Source organism: Coenobita brevimanus, chromosome 110, assembly GCF_032717465.1.
Source record: "Coenobita brevimanus isolate Jiangsu-jjx chromosome 110, ASM3271746v2, whole genome shotgun sequence".
Lineage (NCBI taxonomy): Eukaryota > Metazoa > Arthropoda > Malacostraca > Decapoda > Coenobitidae > Coenobita > Coenobita brevimanus.
In genome coordinates this window covers 34,380,132-34,407,791 of record NC_137063.1, presented here as the reverse complement: position 1 = coordinate 34,407,791, position 27,660 = coordinate 34,380,132, and the positions used below count along the sequence as shown (strand labels likewise).

At 41.9% G+C, this 27,660-nt stretch overlaps 1 protein-coding gene across 2 annotated transcripts in view; it reads right to left on the bottom strand.

Moving 5' to 3' along the window:
- The window catches only part of LOC145417459 (organic cation transporter protein-like), a 330,895-nt gene that overhangs the window by 160,622 nt on the left and 142,613 nt on the right, over window positions 1–27,660 (bottom strand). Inside the window, exon 1 of one of the 2 annotated variants that reach the window (XM_080286155.1) lies at window positions 3,714–3,950. The exons of the other annotated variant lie outside the window; for it this stretch is intronic. Within the exon in view, the coding sequence (XP_080142281.1) occupies window positions 3,714–3,877 (164 nt within the window). The 5' untranslated portion in view covers window positions 3,878–3,950. Of the gene's footprint in view, window positions 1–3,713; window positions 3,951–27,660 lie in introns of those variants that run through there. 2 annotated transcript variants of the gene reach the window in all.

The window sequence follows — 27,660 nt, the reverse complement described above, 5'->3', positions numbered from 1 at the left end:
TGTGGTGAAATGCTGAAGCATGGGGGAGAGACAGTAGTAGAATGGATGTGGAAGATGTGCAGATTGGCCTGGGAGGAAGGTAGAGTCTCGGAGGTTTGGAAGTCAGGTATAATTATTCCGTACAAAGGAAAAGGGGAAAAAGAAGTGTGTGGTACTCATAAGGGCATTTGTCTTCTTAGTATAATAGGAAAAGTGTATGGTAGGATACTTATTGACAGAGTTAGAGAAAGAACAGAGAAATTAGTTGGAGAAGAACAGGGAGGCTTTAGGAAGGGAAGAGGTTGTGTAGATCAGATATTCATTCTTAGATCTTTAGTGGGAAAGTTTCTTGAGAAGGGAAAGAAGTTGTATGTGGCTTTCATGGATTTGGAGAAAGCATATGACAGGGTGGATAGACAAGGATTGTGGAAAGTGTTAAGAATATATGGAGTAGATGGGAAGTTGTTGAATGCTGTGAAGAGTATGTACGATGGTGCGAAGGCTGCAGTGCATGTGGATGGTGAACTAGGTGAATTTTTCTCTTTGAAAGTTGGGTTGAAACAGGGATGTGTCATGTCTCCATGGTTGTTCAATCTGTACATGGATGGGGTAATAAAAGAGGTACAAGGTAGGGTAGTGGATGTTGGAGTGGCCCTGGTGAGAGAGGATAGTGTTTGGAAACTCCCTGTACTGTTGTTCACAGATGATACTGTGTTGTTGAGTGAAGACGAATGGGAGCTGCAAGGCTTGGTGGATGAGTTTGGGAGAGTGTGTAAGAAACGGAATCTAAAGGTGAATATAGGGAAGAGTAAAGTGATGATCTTTGAGAGAGGTGAAGTCAGTGAATGTACAGCGAGGTTGGATGGTGAGGAATTGGAAAATGTGAGTAACGTACGTTTAAGTACTTGGGTAGTGTGATGAGTAAGGATGGAGGGTTGGAGGGTGAAGTGCTTGAAAGGGTACAGCAGGGAAGAAAGGTTGCTGGTTCTTTGAAAGCAGTGATAAGAAACAGGGAAGTGAGCATGGAAGTGAAAAAGTTACTACATGACAGTATTGTGATACCAACTCTAACGCACGGAAGTGAAGCTTGGACGTTGTTGGAAGGACACAAGTCAAGAGTGAGAGCAGTGGAAATGAGTTATTTAAGAGGAGCCTGTGGAGTCACATGGAGAGACAGGCTGACGAATGACGATATGAAGGAGAGTTGTGGTGTGGATGTGGATGTGATAGGAAGCGTTATGAGGAACACACTGAGGTGGTTTAGCCACGTGGAGAGGATGGAGGGTGAAAGACTGACGAAGAGAGTGTATGTGAGTGAGGTGGAGGGGGGAAGAGGGAGGGGGAGGCCGAGGATGAGATGGAGGGATTGGGTGGAGAGGTATATGAGAGAGGGGGGTGTAAGTTGGGAGCAGGGCAGTGAAATGGCGGGGGACAGGGCGACTTGGAGGCGATTTGTTTGTGGCCACCCCAAACGGGATTGAGGCGTCTGGCAATAGATAGATAGATAGTCTCTAACCAGCATGGTCGCAAAATTGTGTGAGAGAATCTTGAAAGACAGATGGATAAAATATCTAGAAGAGATGAATATTTTGGCTGAATGTCAGTTTGGATTCAGAAGTGGAAGGTCATGTGTTTCTAACTTGTTGAGTTTTTACTCAAGAGCGATTGACATGGTACAGGAGAGAGATGGTTGGGTGGATTGTGTGTACTTAGAGAAGGCCTTTGACAAGGTACCTCATAAGAGACTAATGTGGAAACTAGAATATATAGGAGGACTGAGGGGGAAACTTCTGGAATGGATGAGAGACTTTTTGAGAGAGACAAATGAGGACAGTAATAAAGGATAGGATGTCTGGATGGAGGGAAGTAACAAGTGGAGTCCCTCAAGGCTCGGTGTTGGCGCCAGTAATGTTCCTGATTTACGTAAATGATATAGTAGATGGAGTGAACAGTTATGCGAGTCTGTTTGCTGATGATGTAAAGATCTTGAGGAAGGTAGAGGTTGAGGAGGATTGTAAAATACTGCAGGAGGATTTGGATAGGATACACGACTGGAGCCGGACGTGGGAAATGAAATTTAATGTAAAGAAATGTAAAATATTGGAAATGGGTAAAAGTACCAGGAGGCCATCGCTGAATTATTTGTTGGGTAATGAATGAATCACAAAAAGGAGAGAAGAGAAAGATTTGGGAGTGTTGGTCCAAGATAGTTTGTCACCAGAAAAGCACATTAACAAGATAGTTGGAGAGACTTATAAACTCCTGACTAACATAAGAGTAGCATTTCATTATATGGATGAAGAGATGAAAAAATTGATAGTGGCCATGATCCGCCCCAGGTTAGAATATGCAGCGGTAGTGTGGTCCCCACACAAAAAGAAAGATATAAACAAGACTGAGAGAATACAAAGAACAGCAACCAAGATGGTCCCCAGTCTGACAGACCTGTCATACAGAGAGAGGCTGGAAAAACTGGATTTGCCTTCCTTAGAGGAAAGGAGAAAGAGGGGAGACATGATTGCAGTGTTCAGGACCATGGTGGGAGTAGATAAAATTGACAAAGAAGATCTGTTTGTATGGGATAAGAGAGCAACAAGAGGACACGGAATGAAATTGAAAAAGTCAAGCTGCTTGAAGGATATCAAGAAATATAGCTTTCCTTACAGAAGTATAGACTTATGGAATAGCTTGGACAAAGAGATCGTCCAGTCTAAAAACTTAAACGAGTTTAAAGCTAAATTTGACTTATTGAGAAACAGCGACGGAAACCCACGAGCATAGTACATTCCGTGTATATCACAATTAGGTATATTAGGTAAATACTTACATATTTGGAACGACCTAGACAAACAGGTGGTGCATGAGAAAAACATGTGTGTAAAGGTAGACTTGATAAATGTGGATATGGAGACAGGACAACACGAGCATTGCTCAATTCCTGTATACTACAAATAGGTAAATACAAATAGGTAAATACACACACACACACACACGTCATCGTTGTGAAAGGGTTAAAACATCAAGAGAATGTTGAAGATGTAAGGGTGGAGGCTGTCGGAAGAAATTCACACAGTTATGGAAAAACTTATGTCCATCATACCAAGTACAATATCAGATGCGGGAGCTTCAGGGCCCCTCGGTTCATGTCCTTGATGTGGTGGGTGAAGGAAGGAAATTTCGTGCGTGTGTGTGTGTGTGTGCGTGTGTGTGTGTGTGTGTGTGTGTGTTGTGAATTCAGTAAAGCATCTCGCGTCCAAAAATCGCTATGCGGCAGAAGGACAGCGCCGCTTCTAGAGATACTTCAGCATTTATACATTTTCAAGGAACAGGAGTGGAAATTATTTCAATACTAAAGAAACTGCAGGTGTGCGGGTGTAAGACGTACTGAAGGATTACGAGTGGGTGTTATGCTAATGATGAAGCCATACATTGCATTGGTCCTTCATCTCCTTTGCTTCCTCCCCAAGTCCATGTGTGCTCAATAATATAACCCGGAAACCTACCCCTGAATCCTACTTATACATACACACAGACAGACATAAAAAGGTGTAAGTCCCCCCCCTTTCCCTTGCATTAACTGTGTTCCTCCCCCCATCCCTTGCTGCCATATTCGGAAGAACTTCATTATGGCAAGCAATGAGACATCGATCGATAGGCCGATTGATAGAATGAGAGAGAGAGAGAGAGAGAGGAAACCCATGCACCACAAAGCCATGCACAAGGAGAGCGCTTACCTGTAGGGTGGTGTGTATCCCAGGAAGCTCATGGCCACCACCACCATGGCTGGCATGAAGGAGCCCCAGCAGGCCAGGAAGAACACATACTTCTGGTACCTCCCAAACGGCCCGAGGTGATCGTTTATACCCTCAAAATCCATCGACGTCGACACTTTAGGCATTTTTATTGATTTATTCCTTCACTTATTTTGTATCCTCGGCACCCTTGTGTATTCACCTGGTTGTATATTTCTGAAACTATTTTTATTTCTTTACTTTCAAAAACGCATATCTAGTTCCGTACTTCGATTTTTTTTTTTTTTTTTTTTTGTGTGTGTGTGGCTTTTTACACTTTCGACTATGGGTAGGCCTATCTCGTTAATACTTCTGTAACGATTTGTTGACGTTTTTCGGACTATGCGTAACTTATACTTCTGTAACGATTTTTTTTTTTTTTTTTTTTTTTTTTGGAAAGGGCATTTGACACATTCATATACACATCTATGGTAATGTTTTTCTATCGATTTAATCAAGTAATAGTTTCTGACACTTTCTAATGGGCGTATAATTCTGGGGCTTTTGACATTTTCGACTATCAGTATCTGCCTTTATATATGTAACAATGCTTTTCACTTTGTCAAATATGCAGATCTGGTTTTATATTTTCTGGCTTTTGACACTTTTTTTCGTTTTTTTCGTTTTTTTTTTTTTTATGCGAGGAAGAAGGAACCAACGGCCATGAGCCCGCAGTAACAGTTCCCTCCAAGAGAAAAACAATATATATATATATATATATATATATATATATATATATATATATATATACAATTATCAATTCGAATTTTCGGCCCACCTTAGGCCATCATCAGGTACTACAATAATCCTATACAGTCAGCACAGACATGATAAGAAAAAAAAAAAAAACTATTGAAACTGTAAAACTAAAGAAAAGAAAGTAAGAACAACCCTCCTCCCCTAACAAAAGCTCAAAACGAAATGCTAAAAACCACTCGGGGAAGACCCAAAGTACCGTACTCAAACCCCCAACTGAAACAACACTTGTCTGTTCCAACACTAGACTCAGACGCCCAACCTGAAGCAAACAAACCAGAACAACCTATAGGTTCGAACAACGAATCCATTAAGTAATATTAGCTACATTAATTTTAGGTCTATATTTTTCTATTAGTAATTTTTCTCCTAGTAAAGCATCAGCTGAACTGCTGAATTTAGTTACTACCTGAAAATCATTGTAAGAGAAAAGGTGGTCGTGGGTTAAGGAATGCTCTTTATACAGTAGCTGAAAATGCCATCTGAGGCAAATATTGTCCTGTTCTGTAGCTCTTTTCCATATGTTCAGATATTCTTATTTTGAATGAACGACTTGTACATCCAATATACCTAGCCTTACAACTAGGACACGTAAATTTGTAAACAACATCTGAACATAAAGGAGTAGGCACCCTGCCTTTGTGAGTGAAAATTTTTTTAAAGACATTAGTAAGTATAATCCCAAAACTTACAGATGGTAAACTGTTTTTTAATTCTTTCAGTACCAGACTGTGATACTGATAACTGATTTTTTCATAGAAAGGCATTTTAACATATGCATTTTAACATATGGCCAACGGCCATACCACGTTCCGATCAGCGAAGTTAAACAACGTTGGGTCTGGTTACTTCGTAGTACTTGGATGGGTGACCGCCTGGGAACACCAGATGCTGTTGGCATAACGTTCTCCCCGCATGTCAAGTGGGGTTGGTGGAGGATTAGTGCACCTCCCTGTAAAACAATTAACTCTAACCCTTGGCCACCCGTTTGGGATACAGGGCGTCTGGCAATGAATGAATGAAAAAACTAATTTTTTCACCAAAAACATACAGATTAATTTTTTAGTTTAGTATAGAGGAAAAACTTTAAGCACTTATCATATATGTGTATCTGATAGCTATTGTTCAGAAAATAATCCCTAAGTTTAAGAAATTCTTCATGCAAAGTTATACCAGGTATAATTCGAACAAATATTGGATGTTCTGTTCAGTAAGGTTCTAACTGAATTACTTTTGTATATCACTGGACAAAAACTGTACCAATTTAAGCCTTGACCTGTAAAAGTTGATTTTCTATGTACCCCTGTTACTAGTCCTTCATTACTTTCAGCAATTTCTATATCTAACAATTATATACTTCCATTATTTTCTAATTCACATGTGAATCTTATATTTTTATGTTGTTTGTTAATATAATAAAAAAAAGAAACTTTTGATGAGCCACTTCGTTACTGAAAATTATAAATAAATCATCTACATATCTCCTAAAATAAATTTGCCTAAAATCACTGGGACAATTGTTCAACCACGAAATCTCTCTATTGCACAAAAAAGCATTGGCAAAAATCACCTCTGTTTTTAACCTCTCACTTCAGATTATACTTTTTCTGTGGTTTATTACTGTTCCTACCATTTGCTTCAGTTTGGGAGACCCTTGGTATTGTAAGCGTTAATGAAGGCTGTATCTAACCCCCTCCACTTCGAAAAGACTCTCCCTAAGCAGAATAACATCATCCAAAGACAGCAGTATTAAAATGACTAAGAAAGATAACATTTACAGGCAACTGCATGACTGAGAAAGACAACATTTACAACTGCATGGCCGAGAAAGACAAGATTTACAACTGCATGACTAAGAAAGGCAACAATTACAAGCCACTGCATGATATTTCCCAACATTTCCTTCTGGCGGGGTACTGCATCCCGTTGTATAAAGGCAAAACATATATTACAGGCAAGAGAGCACGTCTAAGTCCAACTCGCCCCGCCCCGTATTCACGTTCGGGACGAAAACACCACGTGGATGTTTTGATGTCAGCGGGTTCCGTGGCCGTCGTTTTACATTTTGGGGGCTGTATGAATAACTTAAAGGCGTAAACTGAATGTTTTATAAAATAGTCTCGGGATATCAGGCCCAGATATATACAAGGAAAAGTTTCAAGACAGTTGATCCAGAAATAGTCGTAAGGCCGTGGCAACGAGCGGTGGTATGATGAACGAGAATATCAAGGAAAATAATGCGTTTGGAAATAATACACTAATACTGCTACTACCAGAAAAACGCCTTTGTCGGCGAGGTACGAGCGAGGCCATTTAAATCCGATAGCACTGAAATGTCGCCTTACACCCCGAGGATGCCTAGAGTATACTGATGGGCATCAATTTACCAAGTTTCATGCCTTTACGACAAACTGACTGGCCTCTGGCCCTCTTCTGAAAAAATTCGACATGTTGCACTTGGCGCGTGTCACGTGCCACGTGCACCGCCTGGGCGTGATGAAACCTGTCAAAAACACATCTTAAAGAACTGGGTTATCCTATGATGCAAACCACGCTATACAAGGTTGTCAAAAGCGTTACGGTCGGGCCGCTCATGTGTGAATATGCCACTACTTATGAGAGACTCGCGAGGTCTTCGCCCTCATTCGTAACTACTACTGCTACTAATGCCATAGGACTAAAGTGTTTCAGCTAAATTTAACCCTTTAGCTGCGAGTTACCTACATATGTTAAGGTTCTGAGTGATTTAATTCAATTACTTGGTTTTCATCGGTGACTGCTGTGTTTTTTTTTCATTCATTCATTGCCAGACGCCATGTATCCCAAACGGGGTGGCCAAGGGCTTAGAGTTAATTGTTTTACAGGGAGGGGCACTAATCCTCCACCAACCCCACTTGACTGCTGCGTTGACTTACCTAAATACAACCCTCTAAGATTTACCATCTTTGACATTATATTCGGTTCACGTCAGATGATTTTACTACGCTGAAGAAAACCCACGGACACCATAAATACTTAACACTATCATGATTACTATTTTAAGAAAAAAAAATAACTTCCCATTTTACTCTAGCTTACGACTGACAACTATACTCTTTTTACTTCAGCTTGACCTAAAACTGCCATCTCTCTATTTTGAATACTGAGATGCAATAGTAGAGTAACACTAGACTTTGGTGCTAGTCACGAAGAGGTGCCACGGAAGGGATGCAGCGACGCAGTGCTGTCGTATCCTACCACTGGGCTACGGTAAATGTTACAGCTAAAAAGGGATGAAAATACGGGTCAAGCTAAGATATATTTTCAAATAGTTATGTTTATTCGTATCATCATTAACCCTCTCATTATCGGGGCGACTCTGGTATAACCATCGCCAGACAGCTGTGAGGGTTCGTAAGACATATGAATAAAGGACTGTTTATAGTGAAGTTGTTAAGGCTGAGGAACAAGTAACATTCAAGTCTGCGGAAACTATATCGATTGATTCTTTTACCTCAGTTGATGGTGGGATGTAGTTAGACTGGAGGTTTGATTTGACTGGTAAGCAAGGAGATTCATTCCTACTTCATAAGGACGTGAATTTCATGCAACCAGGCCATAGTAAAGTTGAGATTGGTCTTCCATCAGACGAACACACAGCGACTACAGTATTACCAGGAGTGAGAAACCACCTCCTTTAAAGCCTCCACTGCCGGCACATCTCACCCCTTCCACCCCATGACGTATCGCTTATGTCACTAGTGCTCCGGACGATCTTATTAACCCTTTGGGAAGTCCACTTGAAGTCATGGGATTAAAGAATAACTATCTCACCTGTACAGATCGAAAAATATCCGCCAGTCTAAATAAAACCGTCAAAAGGAGGCAAGAATAAACAACAATACAGGGGATTAAATGGGTTAAATAGCATGACGGAACTAAAATAGGAACGACTGGTGTTGTGGTTGGAGGGTTGGTGGAGATTTATTGGCTGTGAGACGACGGGCCATTCTAAAAATTATCTGGCGGAGAAAGACAAAACAGCAACTGTAACATTTTTTTTGTCGTCAGAAGGTTGGTGGAAACCATATATAGACCTTAAACCGAAGCAGATGTACAGCTGAACAAAACTGTGTAATTTATAGCAACAATAAAATGATAAAGGTTTCATTCATCCTCAGAGACTTTTTAAAGTACTATACGTTCTGAAACAACCTGTAAATCATCTTTTTTTTTTTTTTTTTTCCAGTACGCGAAGTAGAAATCTGATGGAATAATAGTATAAGTTTCTTTGTCTTATTTATCTTTATTTATTTAATATTTTATTGGAGATGCAAACCCATGACAATTATTTTTTCGACATAAAGAGAAAGTTCAACAAAAGAAAATTTCATGTCAGTAAGAAATGAACACCACACAGCAAATCCGAGGCAGCAGCAGATCTACCAGAGAATATCTTACCCAGGAGTGTGGGTGCACATCTAAACGGCAACACAGAATTTGTGTGTTAATTTAAAGGCAGCACATGTTAAAGACAGCATTAACAGATAAAGATGTGATATAGGGAATGTAATTACAATAATGAACAGACCACACCTGCACATGCTATAGCTGTACGGAACACTCATACGCAACACTCCCTTGCTAAAACACAACACTGATACAAGGGCAAAGTGAGGCTGCAAGATGGGCGCCTAGCTGGGAGGACTGAGATATGAAGACCGGCTAAAAAGACTAAATTTACCCACAACGGAACACAGCTGAATAAGAGAAGCTGCAATAATGCTGTGCATGTGTGTGACAGGCAGGAGGAACTAACAAGATAGACAACACAATAATGTACTGACAAACACAAGGACAAAAGAAAACAGTCAGAAAATTAACACAGGCGTTATAAAATGTAAGTACAGCTTCCTAACGACGGCAATTGGAACCCACTGCCAGGTGAAGTTGGTGTGCCGAAACCATTCATACATTTAAATTTATGTATGATACAATGACAACAGAGGAAGACATTACGAATCCAAATCATGTAAAAATATAATTAAAATTAGCGCCAGGTTACCCTCTCCTGGCTGACTCTTCAAGTATTTTATTTCAGTTAACACCAGAGAACTGTGTTTAGTCGAGATTAACCCGCAGGGATGATAGTACTGGTATCGTTAACCCAACCCTCTCATGGATGGGGCAAATCTAGTATTTTATTCTAGCTACCGCTATTAGGCTGACTGAATCATTTTCATCATCATCATCATCCCCACCTTCATTATTACCAATTTTTATTACTGAAATATTTGGTGATTAAAAAAAAAAAAAAAAGTCTGACCTTTCCACTTCATTGTTGTGCACTTTGTCATTTAGGACGGATCATACCTCAGCCCATCATTAGGTCAAACAATGCCAGGATGCTATAGCTTACATATACGGACATTTGGTATTTTTTCTTCCATCATACTATTTACGGAAGAGGATTTTTTTGGGAGGAGGGGGGAATTTTTTTATATGGGGAAATGAATTCCCCAAGTTAGACCTTTATAGATCATATGGCCCCGCTGGGTGACGAGAGAGAGTTACCTCTCCCAACACGGCAGTTATCCGGTCGGGGCGCGAACTCTCAACTCGTTGGTCTCGAGTCAGGCGCACTAACACTGAGCCACCCTGCTCCCCCCCCCCTCCTGGAAGAGGAAACACAGTCTCGTCCGACACAGTCTCTACTGAGAGGCAGACCTGCCGTAAGAACCTCCAGTATATTAATTATTCCCTTTTCAGTAACTTCTCATGCCATGGCACACCACCGAGCCTTACTTATACGAAAAACAGATACAGGCTATCACAAATCCACTCTTCTGGTATATACACGCGGGAGTGTGGCGTGGTGTGGGACAGGGGGTTGTTAATGTTTAGGGACAGAAACGTCTAGAGATGCTTTAGTCGATGCAACCCTGCACAGACTGTGGGTGACTAATACAGGAGGATTTAAGTCAGGAGTAGACAGCATCCTGCCTGACAAAATATCACTTGTAATCTTTCACTTTTTTAAATTCAAACATTGCTTTTCCGATGTGATTTGATGTGTTCTGAAAGGCTTTCACTGTTCTCGCACATCACTGCTTACAGTTACATAGACTTTTCTTCCCCAGCCATTATAGTGGTTCGGAAAACTGATAAGGCTTTGAAGAACAGGGAAACGCCGGGCTGAATCACCAGCCTACGCAGTACACTATACACATTTAGAAGTGCAGCAAATGCCAAAAATTGAAAATCCGAAATTTGACAACATTGTTTCTAATTTTAAGGATTTTCCAAAGTAATCAGTCCGAGACAGTACATCCACAGGGGGCTGCTTGGTACTGGACTATGTCACTTCTGTCACTAACGGTACACATACCCTAAACTATCCGAGAAAATCCACAGTACTCGAACGTAACGTGGGTGAATATTTGGCTTCTACCCCTGACACAGTTATAACACCCAGTGTTACATTTGTATCTTCAATTTCACTTCTTGAAAGGCTGACTAAAATATTTTGATTCTGTGGTCTTCATCTCCCTGTATTCATGAACACTAACCTACTGGAATTTATTTATTTACTTCATATTTTTTTTTACTGTTTTTATAATATACCTGCCTCGGACTCCAACGACAGTGAGTTAAGATACCTTACGATCCCACCGACTGGACGCGACAGCACATCCTAACTTAACCTGACTGGGGAGAGGCTCCCCGTAATTGTAACCACCTAAGACTGCCACTAAACCTAACCTTGAAAGCCCCAGTACCTATTAGGTGAAAACTTTTAATCTAACCCATCTCTATCACCTTCACCATCATAATCATCATCTAGACCTCCTTTCCCACCCTAGGGCAGGATGCGGAGTACCAACGTCCATATAGCCAAAGTTTGCACAATTCAATGGGCCACGCTTCCATTCACTCATCATTCAAGCCCTCGAAATCCTGGCTCCGTCAGATAGCCCCCCTCCCCCCCAAAAAAAAAAAAAAAATCACCACGTTCTGTAGCTTCAACATACCTATCTGATAGAACCAATCCGGGCGCTGTCACGTTAAAATGGGGTACCAAATCCCAGGCTATGCCCTTCTCTGCACAAAATTCATCCATCCAGCTCAGTCTCTTGTCAGTCCCTTAATCTCACCAACTTCCATACCTCTCTTCCTCACATTCATCCACCATATCCCTCCACCTTCTTCCTGGCCTGCCTGGCCTCCTCCTTCATTCAAATTCGCTCAGATATACCTTTTTCACCACTACTGTCATCCATTCTCTCAACATGACCATACCATCTCAGTACGCTCGTCAGTTCTGGTGTTCACAGACTTCCTCACTCCGCATCTTTCACGTATCACTTTATTTCGTATCCTATCCACTCTCTGTACACCACATACAATCCTCGGCAGTCCCATCTCCACTTCTCGTACTCTTGACTTTTCATTTTCATGCCACACCATAGTCTCATACCCATATGTTAAGGTTGGCACTAACACTATATGTAAGCCTCGTGCAGCTGCAACACTCAAGCCTCTGTTTCTTATCAAGACCTTCATAGCACCAGCTACTCTCCTTCCTTGTGTCCCTCTACTTTCCATTTCTTTTTCATATTTTCCTCTCATTTCTATCATTGTACCCAGATATTTGAACTCTCTCACCAATTCGAGTCTCTCTCCATTCATTGTAACATCGCCCTGGAGTCACCTTCTCTCTCAATAACCATCACTTTACTCTTTTCTACATTTACTCTCAAGGCACGACGCTCACAGACATCAGCAAAACTCTGCACTAGTCTGCCAAGCTATTGTCCGGTATTTGCAAGCAGTACTGCATCATCAGCATACAACAAATTTGAGATATTCCATCCATCACCATTCATTACAAACGACATCCCCCTCTCCATTACATGTGTTTTTAGTTCTCTCATCACCCCATCCATATATATATATATATATATATATATATATATATATATAGGCCTATATATACTGTATATATACTGAACAACCATGGGGACATCACACAACCTAGCTGCACGCCTACAATGATCGTGAACCATCCATTTAGATGCCATCATAAAAACTCTGGACGGCACCAAACAGCTTACTATCTACACCGTACATGCGCAAAACGTTTCACAATCCTTCTCTGTCTACTTTGTCATATGCTTTTTCCATTCCAAAAATGCCAAAAACACCTTATTGTTCTCACACGCCTTCCCCACTATCTGTCTCACTGCAAATATTTGATCCAAACATCCTCTGCCACTCCTAAAGCCACCCTGTTCGTCACTCACAAGGACTTCTGATATCTCTCATATTTTCTCTATAATAACACATCCATATACCTTCTCTACAAAACTCAATAGACACATGCCACGATAATTCTTACCCTCACCTCGCTCCATCAACCTGTGAAAAAGTGTCACACAGCATCTCGCCGATTCCGGCGATAATTACTTTCAGCGCAGTTACACTATTATTATTATTATAAAAAATTGCATAAAGTGTTATTATTTCTAAAATGGTCATTAGCCATCAATAACGAAGGTGAAATGCAGTGAAACTGTCATCGCAGAACAGATAAACTATCGACTGCTTCCGTTTCCTAATCCTCTGAGGGTGTACAAGTAAACTAACTTTGCCCGAACAGGGTATTCAACTAGGCGCTGAAAATGATCACCATGCCATCCGCTAACCCACCTGCTCCGAAACCATTATTAATTTTATGACTATCCGACATTCCCAACGGATTATTACTGCAAAAATTTTCCAAATTACTTTTCAATACAGTAGGCATGTCAGGGTACATTCCAACTCTTCTCTCTCTCTCTCTATTATATATATATATATATATATATATATATATATATATATATATATATATATATATATAATTTATACATACTGAACAACGCTACAAATATTCTCCAAAGTACTTTACTTCATGCATTTTCACACTCGAAAACGCATTTTCTCACCTGAGAGTCCCGTGTTCGATTCCGGTCATAGTTGTAATATATTGGAATAGCCTAATTATTTTCCAGCACAAACTACCGACAAATGTTATTAAAAAAAATAATTTGATGCCGCTATAAAGTAAATAAAAAAAAAGAGGGGGGAGCACTTGTCACGGTCCATTTTAGAAAACTGCCAACGTATTGAAACGCTGCAAAATATCTCCAGATTTCGTTCTAACGTCACCAGTGCACACTTGTGGGCGGTAATGTCGCTCCACCTTTCACTCACATACGAAACTCCAGCATAATATCCTGAGCAGCGATTGTTCTACATATTCTTAATTGGAATTCTTAAGTAATTATTCAGCGTCTCCTTAGTAACCCAGCAAATTATCATGTCCCTACTTCCTTGCGCCTCCAGCCACTGAGATCATACCTCTCAACGCTTTAGAAAATCCGGACAAGTGCGTTTTCTCTTCGCTCCTGTGTATCGTTAACATCACAATTATCCATATATACTTTCCCATCTCTACATAATTTTCCCAGAAGAATAACAAATGCAAACAAATATAATTCATAGAGCAAAAATGAAAAAAAAAAAAAAAAAGTTACCCAAACCCGCCTAATGGTAGCGCTGCGACAACTACGACCCGAGTGCTGTAACCCACAAAGTAGAATACATTCCGAAGTTACAGAAATTTCTATTGTACTATCCGCATAACGCAAGTGTCAAAAGCCACGACGTTACTATGAGCCACAAGAAATTATCAGTCCCACGACGAAATTACTAAGGCAGGGAATCCACAACACAAACACCACACAACCTTCCTCCTCCACGTCACCCCGTCGACTGGATACCTAGCCTAAGCCTGTCGGACCTGTCCAGTGTTTAGCCGACCCGGGAAACCACACTCTCCCCCAAGGTTCCGCTGCTTCTGACTATGGACGGGCCTGAGGTGTATGATTAATCCTGTGTGTGTGTGTGTGTGTGTGTGTGTAGTTCAGTGTATGCGGTTCCGTGTGTATACATGTGTTTGTTTTGTCCAGTGTACCTGTGTGTGCTTAATCTGGGTGTTTAATGTATAGTGTGTGTGTGTGTGTGTGTGTGTGTACTATATACGTTATAAGGTTGCCAGATGCTGCCAGAACGATTAATGGCAAGAACCATTTAAATGCTGCCAGAACGATTAATGGCAAGAAGCATTTGGTTTGGAGTAAACCACTCTACGACTACTAAAATACTGAATACCACTGCGATGATGTGGACAAACCGCACTGGTTATAACTGAGAAACATTTTGTCTTCTGGAGAGGATGGGATGATGACAGGAGACGCGCCTTCGTCGTTTATTTCCGGCAAGATGGCAACATTTTCAGAACGAAGAGCGATGACGATGGCAAATACGGAACCGGGATTTTTTTTTTCCCCCCACCGAAACAACCCAGATGAATACAGTCTTTGAATAACTTAAATACAAGATCTGCATTTCATTTCTGTACATGCCAAGCAGCAAGGAACAGCGAGGAATACGAAGAAAACGATGATACTGATTGATTCGGCAACACAATATCAGGTTTCCGGCAAGGTGTTATTTGGCTCCTATGTTGTTTGTTGTTGTTGAGGCTTAAGGTAAAACGAGAGATATTTTGTGTGTGTGTGTGTGTGTGTGTGTGTGTGTGTGTGTGTGTGTGTGCTGTCATAATGTTTGCTAATCTCCCTCAAACTTACTCATATTTATCTTGTTAAATCTTCCATCCAGCACCAATCCCTCTCCAACCTTCCCTCACACACTCGCACCTCTCAAAGTCCTATTGAAGTGGTACAGGAGGGTTGGTAGCGACTCTTGCACTGCGATTTATTTTTCATCTCACACCTTACTTTCTCCCGCCCGTCATGCCTATCCTTACGGGCATAGTCTGCATCAGAAACATACAACACAAGACCAGTATTAAAGTGTGATATGAGGAATAAGTCGCAACGGAGAAAGTGTGACGACCTTTCCATTGACCAACACCCTCCCTCAATTCCCCAATCAACTTGTAGGATGCTATTTACTTTCTCTTACCTCATACCACAGCTGATCGTTGGTTCGTTCGTTGAAAGATTTCCTGCACCTACAGTATAGTGCAGGCCGGCCCATACATCAGTCCGGTCAGTGGGGTGTGGCCTGACTTAAAAAATAGTAAGGGAGGAAAACAGGGCCCGGGGATTGCCCAGCACACACGCCCTGTCTCCTGGCTGGCTTTGTGGTGTGTGTGTGTGACCACGGCTGAGGGAAGTGAGTGAGTGAAGAGATAAAATGTGTGAGGATGTGAGACAGTGAGAAAGTGAGGGAGTGTGCGAGAACGTGTGTGAGGAAATAAGTGTGTTTGGAAGTGGGTGTGTGAGAATGTGAGTGTGTGAGGAAGTGAGTGTCTGGGGAAGTGAGAGTGAGTGAGGAAGTGAGAGTGTGAAGAACTGAGAGTGAGTGAGGAAGTGGAGTGTGTGAGGAAGTGAGTGTGTGAGGAAATGAGAGTGTGAGGAAGTGAGAGTGCGAGGAAATGAGTGTGTGAGGAAGTGGGTGTGTGAGGAAGTGAGTGTCTGGGGAAGTGAGAGTGTGAAGAACTGATAGTGAGTGAGGAAGTGAGGAAGAATGTGAGTGTGTGAGGAAGTAAGTGTGTGTGTGAGGCAATGAGTGTGTGAGGAAGTGTGTGAGGAAGTGAGTGTGTGAGGAAATGAGTGTGTGAGGAAGTGAGTGTGTGAGGAAGTGAGTGTGTGAGGAAGTGAGTATGTGAGGAAGTGAGTGTGTGAGGAAGTGAGAGTGAGTGGGGAAGTGAGTGAACGAAGTGAATGAGCGAGGAAGTGGAAGAGTGAGTGACGATGTGGTGAAGCGAGTGAGGAAGTGGAACAATACTGAGTGAGTGAGTGATGAAGTGAGAGAATAAGTGAGGACGTGAGTGAGTGGAGTGAGTGGGTAAGGAAGTGAGAGAGTGAGTGATGAGTTGAGGAAGAAGGTGAGCATGGAGGCAAAACATCAAGAGCAGTTAATGGCCCCATGGTTTATTAAACGTTTGGCCGTAACGCCTTCAATATTCTCGGTGTGAGGAATGACAACACTGAACCTGAGGGATGAGCTACACAGGTACCCAACCAACTAACAAGTGTGCTGAGGTATGCCTAACATTGCAAATACCACTGAGTAGGTTAAAATGTTTACTTGTAACAATAAACGCAGCCTCTAAACACCTACGCCTATTTACGGTACATTATTTTTACATCTCATTAACTTAGACAATCTTCCAGTTTACTCGATGCTTTGTCTCATCAGTCTGACAACAGCTTTCTTCTTCTTTCATGCTTATATTCAATGGTCCTTTTGTGGATATCGAAAATGTTTCACCATTCAGGCGAACGCTGTTCAGTACACCCTGACTCTGACCGGCTCGGGTGAAGACGTGCTTTAGGAGCTATTCCCAAGCCCCTCTTAAGGTGGCACCTGCGCACATATTCTCCTGCTGCATGTGTTCTAAGGAGTCCATTACAGACTTCATGGTGAGAGAGGAAAGCGAGTATACTTGTTGGTTGTTTTGCGAGTTAGTGAGAGGGCTTTGCTTAGAAATTAGGAAAAATAGTGAGGCAACTGACATATTAAGTGACAGGTTGACAGGCTGGGAGAATGAGACTGGAATGGCGAGGCTAAGGCACTGTATGTAAAGTAAATGGAAGCAGGAGTGTTAAGCAAGGTAGATAACTTAGAAAAAAAGCTATTAAGGTTGAGACCAGGCCAGATGATAGTGTTGGTCTCCAGCCAGACAAGGGAGGGTACAATGTTACGGTAACACAGGTAAGCTAAATAACACTGACAGGAGTGTATCTATTAGAAACAGGTTTCAAATGTTGAAGAATGAAATGCAGGATAAGCCTAACTTCATACCTGTCAGGGAATCGTTGATTGGGCATCAGGAGGAGTTTTGCGATAAGGGTTGTGGGAGGAAGCGTTTTTGCTTTACTGGGTAAATACACACACACACACACACACACACACACACACACACACACACACACACACACACACACACATATATATAGATATATATATATATATATATATATATATATATATATATATATATATATATATATATATATATATATATATATATATTATGCAGTTTGGGTTTATGCCAGGTAGGGGGACCACTGATGCCATATTCATTGTTCGACAGCTTCAGGAAAAATACTTTGGTAGGAGAAGGGATCTGTATTTTGTTTTTGTTGATTTGGAAAAGGCCGTTGACAGAGTCCCTTGAGAGGTGGTGAAGTGGGCAATGAGAAAGCTTGGCTTGGAGGAGTGGCTGGGTAGGGTGGTTATGGCTATGTATGTGGGTGCTCGCACCCAGGTGAGAGTGAATGGAGATTTGAGTGATGAGTTTTCCGTGAATGTTGGTGTGCATCAGGGGTCAGTTTTGAGTCCCATGTTGTTTATCATGTACTTGAAGCCCTCTCACGTGACTTTAGAAAAGGACCCCCGTGGGAGATGTTGTATGCTGATGATTTGGTGTTGATTGCAGAGAACGAAAGGGAGACGGAGGAAAGGTTTAGGAAGTGGAGAGATGGTATGGGGCACAAGAGCTTAAGGGTATATGCAGATAAAACAAAAGTGATGATATCTAGGGTTGGTGGCGGTACTGTCAAAGACGAGGGAGAATGGCCATGTGCAGTTTGTCACAATGGTGTAGGAAGTAATTCTATCTTATGCGGTGTTTATGATAAATGGGTGCACAAGAGATGTAGTGATATCAGAGGTAGACTGCGAGATAATGCTGATTTTATGTGTACGGCATGTCGGGGAGAGCAGGTGGAGATTATCAGGCGTGAAAGGATGGAACTTGCTGGTGAATCTCTTGAGTGTGTGGAAAAGTTTTGTTATTTGGGAGACATGCTGTGTGCTGGAGGTGGCTAGGGTGAGAAGTGGTTGAAAGAAATTCAGGAAGCTCTTGCCTCTTCTGACACTGAGAGGGCTCTCCCTATGTGCTAAGGGGTCTTTGTATGCAGCATGTGTTAGGAGTGTAATGCTGTATGGTAGTGAGACCTGGGCAGTAAAGGAGGAGGATATTCGCCGGCTCAGACGTACAGAAATGACAATGATTAGGTGGAAGTGTAGTGCGTCCCTGCGTGCAAGGTCCGGGGAGGCTGGGTTTACGATGGAAGAGTTAAGAGGTAGGATGGGACTGGAGTGTATTGGTGTTGTGATGAGGAGAGGTAGATTGAGATGGTTTGGACATGTGGAGAGGATGGGGGATGATAATTAGGTGAGGAAGGTGAGAAGTGTTAATATTGGGGGTGGGGCTATGAGGGGTAGACCAAGAAAGACATGGGACGAGATCATTAAATGTGACCTCAGGGTTAAGGGACTGAACAGGGAGGCTGCAATGGATCGTGCAGCGTGGAGAGCCGCCATTAGGTGACCAAGGCCGAGCATGCAAGCATGTTGGAGCCTTTAAAAATGAAACGATATATATATATATATATATATATATATATATATATATATATATATATATATATATATATATACAGTATATGTACAAACTTTAAGGGTGTGTTTGAAAAAAAATGTGGCCATATGTAAAAAATAATATTAGGAAAACTGATGCAATAGCACGTAGAGTTTTTGTGAGTACTTGGTATTCATGTGCTTCTGTGCATTCTTTTAAGACAACTCACTGATTCTGAGCATCTAAATTCTTACATCCAAAAGATGAGATAGAAACACGTAAACTGAACACCTACAAGAACTTCAGGATTTGGTCCCAATGTTTTTACTTCAGTCTTTGTATACCTTATATACTCTTTTGCTAAACCACCATGAAATATAGTAAGGCATTTTAGGTCACGGTATATATACACAAAACTAACAACCAAGGGAACATCACATGGCCCTGTCTTCCTCCAACACTGATACATGAACCAGCCGCCTAGGTATTCCAGTGACCCTACCAATGCTTCACTGCTCTTCAGTCGGCGTACTGATCGTGAGTCAGCAAGTGAGTGGGTCGTTAAAGTAGGGGTGAATGAATGATATCCTGACCTGCTTTTGTCTGAGTGGGGGAGTGCGTGCCTGGGAATAATATTACGAATGGCAATAACTTGAAAAACTGTAATGCAAAGAACACTGCTAAGCCCTATGATGCATTATTAAGCTAAATTCTTGCTACATCCCAACTTTATTCAACATACGAAAGACCTTTAGTCGTGAAGGGGTTAATAAAGGCTGTGTCTAAACCCTCCAGCCAGAACAGTGTGTCGTAAGCAGAATAAAATAACCTGTTGGCAGCTGGGGGATAAAGATGAAAGAAGCCGTCATGAGATCGGGGAGTTGGAGTCTATGAGAAACTATAGAATAAATAAATAATGAAGAAAAGTTTATATAAATGGTGAATAAAGTAAATTAAGTTTTACTGGTAATAACTAGAACATTATTAGAGGATAATGTAATCTCTTCACAACGATGACGTCTTTATTATTAACCAAGACGCAGACGTACCTACTGTCAGCGAGTCCATATGTATGTATGTATGTATGTTTGTATGTATGTATGTATAACAGTACAGTTCACTAATGCTTGAATCATTCTGGATCCAAACTGGCTTATGCACTGCTGTTGGAACTGGCATGGAGTGATATACTACAGATCAAAGGTCAAGGTCAGAGGTTATGGGTCAAGGTTCTGGTGTGGCGTGGCTGAGCCCTGAGCACTTTATCTAGTTTCATCCTGTTACCACCGTACGATTTTAACACTGAAAAGCCTCTCGAACTGGAGGGGATAAGGAAGGCGACCTCTAACACTTACAATACCAAGTCTTCCTTACTCCCACGCTGCATAAAGCCGCCTAGAGATAACAACAACAACAACAATAATAATAATAATAATAATAACAACAACTACCATTACTACTACTACTGTAGTAGTAGTAGTAGTAGTAGTAGTAATAATAATAATAATAATAATAATAATAATAATAATAATAATAGTAACAACAACAACAATAACAACAACAATTACTACTACTACTACTACTACTAGTAATAATAATAATAATAATAATAATAATGATAATAACAATAATAATAATAATAATAATAATAATAATAATAATGATAATAATAATAATAATAACAACAACAATTACCACTACTACTACTACTACTAGTAATAATAATAATAATAATAATAATAATATTTATGGTGCCGTAAGTTTCACTCGAGTATAGCCAAATCGTCTGACGTCAGTGGAACGCACAGCGGGCAAGTCGCTGTTAGAGGGTTAACCCGCCTCTCTGAGATGACGCCTTTGGTTTTGTGTTTTATTTTGCTCTCCCACCACACGATTTTATAACTCCTTTGCCACGAGACAGAGAGAGAGAGAGAGAGAGAGAGAGAGAGAGACTTCGGGACAGTGACGTCTTCCTCATCACCCAGGCTCCTCTACTGTCTCAAAGTTGACTAAAATCGCCAGGTGTTTGCTGATATAAAATTCCAGAGGTGTCGCCACTATGCGAGGGTTAATGGTAAGAGTGCAGTATTTAAAAAATTGCCTAAGCTGAGTACAATCGTCTGCCATTAGGCAGAATAAAATACTCTAGTTGACTGGACAATGAGAAGGTTACTGCTGTCAGTATAACACTCCCAGGCTCATACTCACTTGACTTCATTAATTTCATCACCAGGCTTTAGGAAGAATATAAAGCAAATATGTTCCGACGGAGAAGGGGTTAATGGTACGTACCGGTTTTGATGTAATGCTTTTCAGATACTTACCACGTATGAAGTTGGTCGCACAGAAAAAATAAATGTTAAGAATATGAAAGTGTGCACTTAAATGTGACAAACTAAGAACAACCGCTCAATGACTGGACACATCAGCACGGGATCTGTGCGCCAGTCCAACTGATCTGCGCTCCCTCTTTTCAGAATCAGCGGCAGCGGCACAAGAAGAAGCAGCGGCAGCCGTGGCTATGATGAAGTAAGGAGCGATACCAGTTGAGCAGTGCAGGGTGTACCCTGCTATCTCACCTTTGCAACATGTGTAAATATTGACAATTTCGTAGCAGTAATTATTATGAAATACCAGTATTTATGGCATACACACCCGTCTACCTCACCATCTCCATCACCGACGCTATCACTGCCGACACACACATCCCAGCCTGGTTTATACACACGCCCTATCCATACCAGAGTCTGGCAAAAAATCGATGCCAGCTTGTTACACCAGACGGCCGCATTTTAAATGGGATTGTAGGCCTCACAACACTTCTTCCTGAGCGACCTATATTGCATACTACAGTTTTACTATATCCTTGTACGTTTTTTTTTTTTTTTCCATACTGTCTTAATGTCGACATGGTTTGTATCGCTGACATACTACAGGATACTGAGGTGTAATGTGTGAAATGAATTATAAAGGTGCTAGAACGTCTCCGGTGTCGTCACCTACAGTTCTAAGAAAACACCTACCGTGCAGTGGTAAGATGGTAGTTCGAAGGTCTGATAGCCTACACAAGAGACAGTTTATGAATACACCATCACTCGAGGTGTATAGCAGCGCCTGGAACCACAACCCAAACACTGAAAAATACAGCAGACTTTCCTGCCTTGTGAAAACGTGGCGTAGACTTTCAACCAGCCATTGGTGGGGGTAAAGCGTGAGCACCAACTAAGTTAATGATAGAATAATCTAATGTACCTTACCCAAACCTAACCTAACCTAACATGATCTAACCTAACTGAACCTATTCCAGTTTTCTCCAACTCAACTTAACCTAACCTAATCTGACGGCCCAACTACAGTCCAATCTAGCACAGGTTAACCTAACCCAACGTAACCTATCCTACCTACACCATCGCACACAACTCGACCCAAATCCACAATGTAACCAACCCTAGCCTACCTCAGCTTCATCGAAACGATATGACAAACTTTGGCAAAATGCGTTTATTAAGACTTAAGGCGGCGTCACACTGGGCCAAAAGTGGCTAACATGCAAGCCAGTTTTAGCAGTGCCGTTTCTTGCCTTTTGGGGGCCCTATGAGAAATGCTGTTTGGGGGCCCCTATTTTGTGAAACTATGGTGGAGGGGATTCCAAACCCTCTAAGGTGGTCCAGGGACACGCCTTTAACATTTAAATGAATACAGAGTGACTCAAAACACATTTTAATGTATTAAAAAAAAAAAAAACAATAATGGTGGCTCGGGGGCCCCCTGGTGGCTTCGGGGCCCCTATGCAACCGCATAATTCGCATATAGTAAGAAACGGTATTGTTTGTGAGCTGCTAGCCAAATTGACCTACGGTGAGCGAAAGTTCGATTGCGCGCCTTGCAAGTGAAAATGGATAATAATTTTCGCTCACAGCTTGTTGGTGCGATTATAACTCAAAAGAGCCTATATTAATTTTGCAACTAGTGAGAAAATATTATCACAGAGGGAAACTTTAAATCAAACTGTTAATTAAATACATTTTAATTCTTGTGGATTTTATTAATTTCTATTCTTTTCTTGTGACTTGAAATCAATATTCAGACACTAGTGACCAGCCACGGAGGCTGTCTGTTTTGTTTCCAAACAAGAGGAAAGCAGATTGTGATCAGTATTCAATATGGATCCTGTGGCAAGGAAAACTCTAGTAGACTGCCTCGTGGCTCTGGAGTTGCTGAAGTATGTGAGGTGGTTGCAGAAACTGAGGAAAAGGGAGTGGGTACGCCATGGTGGTTTGTTTACAAATGACCATAAGGCGCCAAGGCAGATGACACTGCTAGTCATTTAGGCACGCAAAAACACACACATGTGATGGCAACTCGAGTTTGCTAGCCGTTTCGCCTCACAAAAGCTGCTCACATGTTAGCCGCTTTTGGCCCAGTGTGACGCCGTCTTTACATTACTGTTCATCGTAGCTTTTATCAGTCATCACCACCCTTGCTGCTTCACAGTCTGGGTTCGGTGAGTCAGTGTCTGTATGCTTTATGTGTTTGTGAACAGCGAGGTCTGACTGTACAGTATATGTAGATAAGAATAGTGGCCGTTGCTAAGATAGATGGTGACCCTCAGTGTGCTGTGTTGCTGAACTGAAAAATACTGGGCGTGGTGGAAGAGGTTAACTACTTGGAAGCAGTGACAGCAAAGTAAAGTGAATGTGTTCATGAAGTGGACAGCAGAACAGCTTAAGGAAGTGTGATGATAAGTGCTGAGAAAGCCTTGATACGGAATAGAAGTTTGAATACAGAGCCTGCAAGTGGACTACATGAACGTGTAATGGTGTCCACATCAACCTAGTGTGAGATTTTGCAATGGCACGAGTATCACAAATCAGCAGTGAAAGCAGTAGAAATGGGACCAACAAGGAATCTCTGTGGGTTACATAGGCTGGATAGTATAAGAAATATAAGAATCTTTGGAGATGTGAAGCAAGAGAGTTTCGAGAATCCAAGGAAATGTGAAGCAAGAAGGTGTGTTAATGTGGGGGTTGAGGAGAGTGTATGTTGATGGTATGGACAAGGTGGGAATGGATGCAAACAGGGCATAGTGAAAACAAGTGCTCGTGGGACCTTCGGGCCCTCTCACACTTGCTCCCAGGAGGGGCTCTCGCTCTGCGCGCTGGCTTTCTCGTGCTTCTCACTCGTTTCCTCGCGTTCCGCGCCAGCGTTGTGATCATTTCAGGTAATCCGAGTCACGTTTATGTGCTGTTCTAGTCAAACGTTGTCACTATCGGCCGTCAAGGCGACATCGAAGGGCCCATGATGGTCCGTTTATGTGCTGTTCTAGTCTAACGTTGTCACTTGGATTTTTTGCAGCTAACCAATTGATCGTGTTATTTGCAGCTTCGGGAATGGAACCCAAGTTGTCCGCACACAGGTACGAGATATTAACCACTCGGCCACGGCAACTGGGCGGCGCCGGAAGTTGCGTTTTTTGGTCAAACTCTGATCGCTCATTAAATATAGTAAAAGTTTTTCAATCGTGATGGGACCAAGTTTTTTCACATCAGCGAATTTTTTGCGATTTTTGTGCCAATTTTGGTGCGATTTGAATGTGTAGTTTCGGCTGCCCAAAATACACACACACACACACGGCTACTGCTACAGTATATTAGAAAAGTATATGATGAGTGAGTGTGAGGCTTTGAGGGGGCGTGGGAAGCTAACGAGAGGTATACTGAAAAACCAATACACAATTCCCTTTTTAAAATCGTCGCTGTCTTTCGTTTAATTCACTGTCATACAAAGGCATGTGATGATTAAGAAGTTTCTCTCTCTCTCTCTCTCTCTCTCTCTCTCTCTCTCTCTCTCTCTCTCTCCACTGTTTTACTAATCACAACCAGTCACATTCATTCGCTCTTGACAAACCATATTCCCCCATAATGACATACTTTCACCTTCCATCTTGCTCCCGCTCTATGTCTTCTTCTCCCACCACCCCACTACCTCACTTACAATCATACACTCCCATACACTCACACACTCTCATACACAACCACACACTCTCATACACCCTAGCTATATAAACCCATTCACTACGATGGCGTGCTCTTTATTTTACTCTCACTATCTTCACATGATTTTATTCAGCCTTAGAGAGACCTTTGGAACTAGGGAGATAAGCTATATCCTTCATTAACCCCTTCATTGCTAGGACGCGCTCTCGAGTTGAATAAAGTCACCTGGCTACAGCAATAACAGTTACAATATACGGTTACCCTTCTTAAGAGGTTCATGCCTCACACACACCTTCTCGTTGCTTGGGCCGTGTTCAAAAAATTTCTTGATCTGTGTATATAACTGTTCTCTTATACGTTTATTTTCACGCAAACAGCTGCCGGACACTCCGCAAACAACTGGAGGGAACAGTATAGTGAAATATTACCACCAGGCATACTGCTTTGTGACAACAGGTAAATGGTATGGACACCTGTTTATCGTTAACTGCTTTCCTTTATGTCCACATTTATCACGAGGTAATTTCAGGGTCAAGCCTCGTACATACCGACACTCCGCTTAACTCCTTTTAAACGATATAGTGAAAAAAGTACGTTATCAGCGTGAAGGGGCTAAAGCTCCCATAGTGGCATCTACTCTGTTATTTGGGGTGATATAAGGCGATTATATCTATCTGACTGGGCCTAAGAGCCTGAGTGTTAATACTGTAGAAACACCTGTAGCCTTATATTACACCTAAAGCCAGACGATTCCATTTAGCTGAGTCGTGGATGCCTGAATATGTTAGTGTCACCAGTAACTCTCTCATGGGTGGAACAGCTCTAGTACTCTAAACTGGCTAGACGACTGTTCAGCTGAGAGAGAGAGAGAGAGAGAGAGAGAGAGAGAGAGAGAGAGAGAGAGAGAGAGAGAGAGAGAGAGAGCCTAAATGCCAATCCCTTCCATCAGATGATTTTTTTTTTTTTCAACGTCAAATGGTTTTATTCAGCTTAGGCGAACCTCCCCTGCAGTGAGGGTTAATGAGGGTCGCACCTAAGACCTACAGTTCAAAAGTGATTCCATATGCATAACAAAATCGTCTTAAGGTGGAATACAGGAATACAAATGACGTACTGGGGCTGAAGGGGTGACAGGAATACAAATGACGTACTGGGGCTGAAGGGTTCATAGGAATACAAATGACGTACTGGGGCTGAAGGGGTGACAGGAATACCAATGACGTACTGGGGCTGAAGGGGTGACAGGAATACCAATGACGTACTGGGGCTGAAGGGGTGACAGGAATACCAATGACGTACTGGGGCTGAAGGGGTGACAGGAATACCAATGACGTACTGGGGCTGAGGATGTTCACAGGAAATGTTACCGAAGTGGTGTTGATTCTGAGAGCACATGAATCATAATGGCCTGATTATCAGAACGGAAATCCACTTAACCCCTCCAGTCCCAGCAAGTAGAAGGTGAAGGTCAGTTTATTATTGCTCCATCCACGTGATTTTACTCACGTTTGCCCCATCCGTCCGCTGGCGTGCTCTGTTATTGCGTTTTTGTTACCTCCATACGATTTTATGCAGATCGGGATAAACTTTTCAAACTGAAGGGGGTAGAAACAGCCTTCATTAACTCCCTCACTGGTACGCGGCTCTGCTAAATTCTACTGAAATCTCCTATCATCGGCATGATTTAAAAACGCACCGCATTGAAATGGTTAAGAAAGACCTGTCATGTTATATGGGTTAATGAAAGCCATATTTAACGCCTCTAGTTCGAGAAGACCATTGATTGAATATAGTGCGAATAACATACGTAAAAAGTTGCCACCTGATCCCTTTGGTCAATTTAATGTAGTGAAAAATCCATTTCGCCCATTGAGTGTTACTCCTGATGGACGAGCACTATGGACCGAGTAGGCGTGCATGTGTAGTGCCTGTGTTAACTTTATTATGTAGTCCAACAGCGACTGCACCGAGATGTCTGCGGCACCCACAATATACTGTACATATACACATACATACATCATCTGATCCTGTGTTCCCCCATGAGGAGCGTAGGAGCCCGGGGCTACGGAAGTTGGTCCTGACATTTTAAATGAAAGTGACCAACCTCAATCATCCCTGAGTGGCATTACGTGAGCAATATACACCAACCACTCTTTAGATATAAACCTGCTTTGGCTCAATCCGACTGGAGCTCCTTAATTACCCTCTAAACCACCAGGAGCCATAATTTGGTTGTATGATTACCACTCAGCGTAGAAAATGGTTTGCTGGTGTACACGAAACCATTTGGCTTGCCACTCACTGAAGAGTCACCCGCAGATAGGAGGAGGAGCAAAAAAGTAGAAAATAAGAGAAAGGAAGAAAGAAAAGAAAGGGCAGCCACCCAAGAGCAGGACTACATCGAGTGAGTAAATGGTGAGCGCCCCCACCTACCACTTACTCACAATGTACACTGAGCTCTGCTCATGACAAGGAGGTGACGGTTGCGGAATCAATCAATTAGTCAACGTACCATCCTAACCACCTACTTACCCACCTCCTTATCTCTACCAACCTAACTACTTATCTATTTATCTATATCCCGACACTTTAATCCCGGAAAGGCTGGCCACAGACAAATCACCTACATGTTTTTCAGTTCTTCGCCATCAGACTGCCCTCCCTCCAACTCACATACTCCTCACTCATATACTTCTCCATCCCAACCTTCCATCTC